Source organism: Arachis hypogaea, chromosome 11 (genome assembly GCF_003086295.3).
Source record: "Arachis hypogaea cultivar Tifrunner chromosome 11, arahy.Tifrunner.gnm2.J5K5, whole genome shotgun sequence".
NCBI lineage: Eukaryota > Viridiplantae > Streptophyta > Magnoliopsida > Fabales > Fabaceae > Arachis > Arachis hypogaea.
In genome coordinates this window covers 4,687,445-4,694,259 of record NC_092046.1, presented here as the reverse complement: position 1 = coordinate 4,694,259, position 6,815 = coordinate 4,687,445, and the positions used below count along the sequence as shown (strand labels likewise).

Here is a 6,815-nt window from a genome sequence, read left to right as displayed (position 1 = left end):
AATAATTTTAGGGTAAATTAAAAATGCTTTCTTTCTAATTTTTTTTGTAAGTAATATCTTACCTTTTTTTTTCTTTTCTTTCTTAAGGCCAAGTATGTCTTAAAACTTTTTGATCCAAGTCTTTATTATTATTTTATTGGAATATTTTTATACCTATACTAAAGTAATACTCATATTTATTTCAAGCCTTAAAAAAATTATGCCAATTTTATTGAAATCTTTTAAAATAATAGTTTCAAAACCTTAAAATTACATCGTCATAATTTTTTATGGACAATTTACTCATTTAAATTGTTTAAAAAAAAATGATATCAGGTTACAATTTTTTAAAGATGCAAATGCAAATACAACTTTCGTAATTTTAAAATTTATATATAATACGAAAATTACATTTACGTCTGCATATTTAAAAAGTAATTTGATAACGTTTTTCTCCAAACAATTTAAATGAATAAATTGTCCTTTTTTTTATTGACAAAAATCGAATTGAAACCGAACAAAAATTTTTGTCTGGGAACAAAAACATCACAATATTCATTAGTTAATAGGTAATTTCTCTCATATTATTTCCAAGGAAAAAAAAATACACAATTGCTTTTTTAACTTAAAAATAATCATTATAGCTCTTAAATTATTTCCAATCTTATTGTGATTATCACAAATTTACCAAGAGGAAGTAGAACTGTAGAAGTACTATTACTTATTATCGTTGACAACTTGATATGGCAAAGGAAAATTGTATGGTAGGTTGGTTAATGAAAATTCACCAAAGTCAAAGACAGCATTGAATGCATTTTTCAACTTCTTCTTAGGACTCAACAAACACACAACACTTGCATTGCCATTCTACTACTTCTCTTTTTTGCTGCTACTATTCATTCCTTACATTCATTCATTCTCTCTCTCTCTCTCTCAAAATATTATATATAAATTTTCATTCTCTGACTATCATCACTTCCTCAGTTACTGATCTCATAGCTTCTCTCTCTAAGCCATGAACCCATCTCACCAAGTTATGGAACAAGGAACATCACAGCAGGTACCCCACTTTTTTTATTATTGTTGTTGTTAATGTTGTTGTTACTGGTTTTGATAAAGTTTAGTGCTCATAATGTAGAGTCTCTTGTCAACTTACATTATATTTATATATATACATAGTTATTGTTATCGTGTTATGTGAATGTTTTGCAGTGTAATGTGCTTCCTTTCTGAGAGTTTCTGAACTTCCCATGAACAAAGTTTGAAACTTTGAGCTTAATGGATAATGGGGTGTCTATATGGGAGTATTAATTAGTGATTACTAATGAGGGTATTGAGTAGATTCATTGTTGCAACTTTTCATATATTGATTGCTGTTGCGGGGTTTAAACAGGGGAATTTTTTGAGTTCTGAATTGGGATTCTATAGGGGGTTTGTTTCCTTTTGAATTTATCTAAGACATTGTGTATTATGAGATGGTTAATGTATTCACCTTGCTGTTTCCAAATGTTTCATTTGACCTCCTCAAAAGTCATATGTTTCACTTTAGGAATTTTGTTCATTAACATTCCAATGAAAGTTATGTGCAAAATTTTGAGACATAGCATTTGGGGCTAATTTGAATTGTGCAAATTGTTGTGTTTGGTTGGCTGCATCAGAATCTAAAGAGGGGGTGTTGTGCAACCGTGCTTACTCTGGCTTACCAGAGTCTTGGAGTAGTTTATGGTGACCTCAGTACCTCACCTCTATATGTTTACAAGACTACATTCTCAGGGAAATTGAGTCTCAAAGAAGATGATGAGGAGATTTTCGGCGTTCTCTCGTTTATCTTCTGGACATTTACCATTATCGCGCTCTTCAAATATGTCTTCATTGTGATGTCTGCTGATGACAATGGGGAAGGTAGAAACCTTGCAACACAATTCTAGCGAAGCCAAGTTCTTGTGCAGGCAAAAATCACTCTTCTAGCTTCTGTATATTTGTCTGTGTTTGGAATTTCAAGTGTGATTTGTGAAGTCTCACTTTATGGTTTGCCTTGTGTGTCAAGTATTTGAAATTTCCAAACAGAGTCATACATGTTTCATGGAATCACAATAGAAGATTTCATGTTTATGTGATTGCTTTTACTTTTTGAGGCTGAAATTGTAAGCAAGAATTGTTCATTATGTGTAGGAGGTACCTTTGCATTGTACTCACTTCTCTGCCGAAACGCGAGGCTAAGTATTTTGCCTAATCAACAACCAACAGATGAGAAGTTGTCCACTTATGCCACACAAGATTCTGCAGACACATGGCAGTCTTCACTTTTGAAGTTGTTCTTCGAAAAGCATCCGAGGTTCCAGAGAGGGCTGCTGATCTTTGTTCTTCTTGGAACATGTATGGCAATCGGTGATGGTGTCATAACTCCGGCGATTTCAGGTAGTTGATCTGAAATATGCTATCACATACTTAAATTCATGAAGTGATTTTTATCACACTTCAACATTGAATTCAATTCTATAAACATCCTTTCAGTTCTTTCAGCAGTATCAGGTGTTAAAGTTAAAATCAGCCACCTCCATGATAGTAAGTTCATGAATCTTCTTTAATTTCAAATCCACCACTACATTATCCCTTCACAATCTATTAAACTAGACATGGTTTATGTCTTGTCTTGCAGATTATGTTGTTGTGATCTCATGCATCATCTTAGTGGGACTTTTCTCCATTCAGCATCACGGCACACATAGAGTCGCTTTCTTGTTTGCACCAATTGTTGCAGCATGGCTTTTATGTATCAGTGGCATTGGTATATACAATATATACCACTGGAACCCAAAAATATATCTTGCACTTTCTCCTTTCTACATGTTAAGGTTCATTCGAGCAACCGGCGTTGAAGGATGGTTGTCGTTAGGTGGCGTGGTGCTATCAATCACAGGTACCTATAGCACAGTTATGTTTGGTGTCTAAGGACAGAAAACATAGAAATAGGTGTCTTTTTTTTTCCTAAGATAGACATTTTTTCCTTTTCTGGTATCTGTCTCTTTTTCCAAAGACAATTCCTTAGGTCTTAAGTTATTTACTCAGTGACAATTCGAGTTATGGAAGTGATATTCCTCCTTGAAACTCTCTCAGGTGTCGAGACCATGTTCGCCGACTTGGGTCATTTTTCGGCTTTATCAATAAAGGTAAAATTGAAAGTAGAGATTCTAACTAACTTGATGTAGTAACACCAAAAGGAATTCTTCTAAAACGGTATGAGTTTAATCTTCAGATAGCTTTCACATGTCTAGTATATCCCTGCCTCATTCTGGCATATATGGGTGAGGCTGCATTCCTTTCTAAGCATCATGATGACATTCAGAGAAGTTTCTACAAAGCCATACCAGGCAAGTATTCATTTTCAGTTTACCCCAAATTTTCAATTTATTTTGTATAAATTACATTGACCTCTCTTAAGAATGGGGAGCCTTGGAGTAATGGTTCAGTTGTCTTCGTGTGATTTCAAGATCATGGCGTTCAAGCCGTGGAAACAATCACTTGTGTAATTATCACGTGTGATAATGTCACTTAACTTCAGGAGAGATCAATGTAATTTACCCTGTTTTTTTTAATCTTATGTAATAATATCCCTTACCTTATTTCCTTGCAGAAGGTGTGTTTTGGCCAGTGTTCATAGTGGCAACTATGGCAGCCATTGTAGGAAGCCAAGCAGTAATTTCTGCTACCTTTTCCATTATAAGCCAGTGTTGTGCATTGAATTGTTTTCCTTGGGTGAAGATTGTTCATACTTCAAGCAGAATATATGGGCAGATATACATCCCAGAAATCAATTGGATATTGATGTGCCTTTGTTTATCTGTTACAATTGGCCTAAGGGATACTAATAGGATGGGACATGCATATGGTACACTTCTTTTTCCACATTGATTATGATAATGAATTTAATTTTGACGCACTTATGCCTGACTCTCAAAGAGTCAGGCATTAGAGTCGAAGATATTTGCTTATGTGACAATACATGATTGGATCACAGTGTTGAAATATATTACACTGTCAATATATCAAAATTAATCGCCAGGGAAAAAATGCACTTTACACAATAAATTTTCAAAATATGCAATTGGACACCTTAAAGCACATATGAAATTAGCCACCAGTATAAAATACATGTTGAAATACACATTAAAATTGAGTTAAACTACAAATGTATTTATACAGAAATGCATGGTGGCTGATTTTGGGGTGCACATAGCATTTTTGATGAGCTAAACTTCGATGATTTTCAGTATTGGTAACTAAAAATGTAACTGTATTGCTTGATCTGTAGGGCTGGCAGTTACGACGGTTATGTTTGTAACAACATGCTTGATGACACTAGTAATAGTGATTGTTTGGAAGCAAGGAATAATAAAAGCCATTGCATGTTTGGTAGTGTTTGGATCAATTGAACTACTTTACATCTCAGCTTGCATCTGCAAGGTTCATGAAGGAGGTTGGATTCCACTTGTTCTATCTTTCACTTTCATGTGTATAATGTACACATGGAACTATGGAACAATGAAGAAACACCAATTTGATGTGGAAAACAAGGTTTCACTCAACAGGATACTGTCTATGGGGCCGTCCCTCGGCATGGTTCGCGTGCCGGGAATAGGACTAATGTACACAAATCTTGCTTCTGGTTTCCCTGCCATGTTTGGCCATTTTGTCACAAACTTGCCTGCATTCCATCAGGTGCTAGTTTTTGTCTGTGTAAAATCTGTTCCGGTCCCTTATGTCGGCGAGGATGAACGGTTGATTGTTAGTAGGGTTGGTCCTAAGGAGTTCGCCATGTTTCGCTGCATTGTGAGGTATGGTTACAAGGACATACAACAGGAGAATTATAATTTTGAGAACAGATTGGTATCAACTATAGTACAATTTGTAGAAACTGAGGAAGAACAGAACAATAATACAGAATCAACATATGAAATTTCCACAAATGTAGAACAAGAGTTCCAATCTTCAAGTATTTTGCAAGTGATGCATAATGCTGAAGAGAATCATGATGGTGATGAAGAGAATCCCTTGAAGAATGAGTCTATGCAGATTTTGAATGCTAAAGAATCTGGTGTTACATATATGCTTGGACATTCCTATGCAAAGGCAAAGAAATCATCTTCCATAGTAAAGAAAATTGCAATAGATGTTGTTTTTGCTTTTCTGAGCAAGAATTGTAGAGAGCCTGATGTTGTTTTGAATATAGCCCATTCTTCATTGCTTGAGGTTGGTATGGTTTACTATGTCTGAAATTCTCAATACAGATAATGAAGATTAGTCAGACCTGTAAAAATCATAGACACAGTTATAGTTATAGTGAACTCTTAGTGATCAAGATTCAAGATCAATATAATAGAATTTTCATCATTCATCTATGTGTCCATGCTATCATTTACAAATTTTCTTGTAGTTACATATATGGTGCATTATATTTCTAACATGACTAATTTCTGGTTGTAGTATTTAACAAATTCAATTAGAAAACCAATTATTTTTCAATAAATATCAGTTTCTTTTTTTTTAATTATTTTTGTATCCTAAATTTTAACTTTAAACTCTAAATCCTCCAAGATATGAAGGTTAAGAAAAATATTTAAAAAAATTAGTTAATATTGACGGTTAGAAACAAGAGACTAAACTAGAGGAAAGATTTGTGTATTATTGAGTATATTCAAGTTATCTAGAATTATACAATATAGAAGGGTATTTATAGGTGCTAAGAAAATCGTAATAATAAAGACGTAATATTCTATAATAAATATTCAAATATACTAAATATTTCTAATTGATCCTAATTATATTCTAACATTGACTAAATAAAAATTAGTTATTATATATTTGTTCATTTTTAACTAGACTAATTTGTTTGATGAAATGCTATTAAAGATGCTATTTCAACAATAATATTTATTTGTATAACTATTTGGGTACACTAATACAAAAGAACAAGCATTGTATGAGATTATTCGAATTAACTCTACTAGAAACTTCGATCGACTCCAATTGACTATGTCAAGCATAGATCTCTACCATTATCATTCCAATTACAGGAACACGAAGAGTCTATGCTTGACATGGTAAATTGGAATCTACAAAAGCGTAACCGACTTCAATTCAAACTACTATCACTTTCTCTGATGCGAAAACATGGACAGAGGCATTGAAACAGGTAAGCGCCAAAGCCATAAACACGGCGAGATCTGTCTCTTCTTCTTGTATCTGTTTGAGGTAGTAGTGGCAGCACCGGAACACCATAAACAGGTTCCGAAGCTGCCATGGCTACTTCTTCTTGTATTTGCGTTTCACTTGCGTAATAAGCCTCTTCTTCTTGTTCTTGTGGTTGTGCGAAGAATGTGCCATAGTTGTTGTTGCGCTCAGCTTCAAGCCACAAAGACGATGACGATTCAGGTAAAGGTGGAGCTGATGGCTGAGTGGAGCTGGAGCAATAACAGCAATGCCGACACTCGCCGATAAATGGTGGTGGTGGTGGTGGTGGTGGCGGCCGTTGAGGAGGAGGGTAATAGTAATGATGCTCAATTTGATGCCTCTTCTTTCTCTTTTTGGACCAAAGCTTGTTGAGTTTCTTGGCAGCTTTTATCATCACGCCTTTCATCAAATTAACAGAGAGACATTAACATTCTGAATAAAATGCTTTGAAATAATGAAAAATGTAATAACAAGATATTAAATAATAGAAACGGTAGAGTTCATTAACGGGGACGGCTGGACCTTCTTTCTTTCTTTCGTTCTTTTTGCCTTTTTCAAATATTTGACCGTTGTTCATCCACCACATTTTAAGAGCCACGTTTACA

General features: G+C 34.4%; 2 protein-coding genes across 2 annotated transcripts; one reads left to right on the top strand and one right to left on the bottom strand.

Annotated features, from left to right (window-relative positions):
* Positions 1-863: 863 nt before the first annotated feature.
* Positions 864-5,372, top strand: LOC112719984 (potassium transporter 1). Its single transcript, XM_025770761.3, has 9 exons — positions 864-1,039; positions 1,638-1,881; positions 2,152-2,397; positions 2,494-2,544; positions 2,639-2,899; positions 3,097-3,149; positions 3,236-3,350; positions 3,614-3,868; positions 4,292-5,372. Exons 1-9 carry the CDS (start codon positions 995-997, stop codon positions 5,251-5,253), a joined length of 2,232 nt encoding a protein of 743 aa, XP_025626546.1. The 5' UTR covers positions 864-994; the 3' UTR covers positions 5,254-5,372.
* Positions 5,373-5,895: 523 nt separating this feature from the next.
* Positions 5,896-6,815, bottom strand: LOC140176482 (uncharacterized). The gene is made up of 2 exons (XM_072208027.1): positions 6,733-6,815; positions 5,896-6,609 (listed from the first exon to the last, which is right to left on the bottom strand). The coding sequence occupies exons 1-2, from the start codon at positions 6,794-6,796 to the stop codon at positions 6,113-6,115; spliced, it is 561 nt and encodes a 186-aa protein (XP_072064128.1). The 5' UTR covers positions 6,797-6,815; the 3' UTR covers positions 5,896-6,112.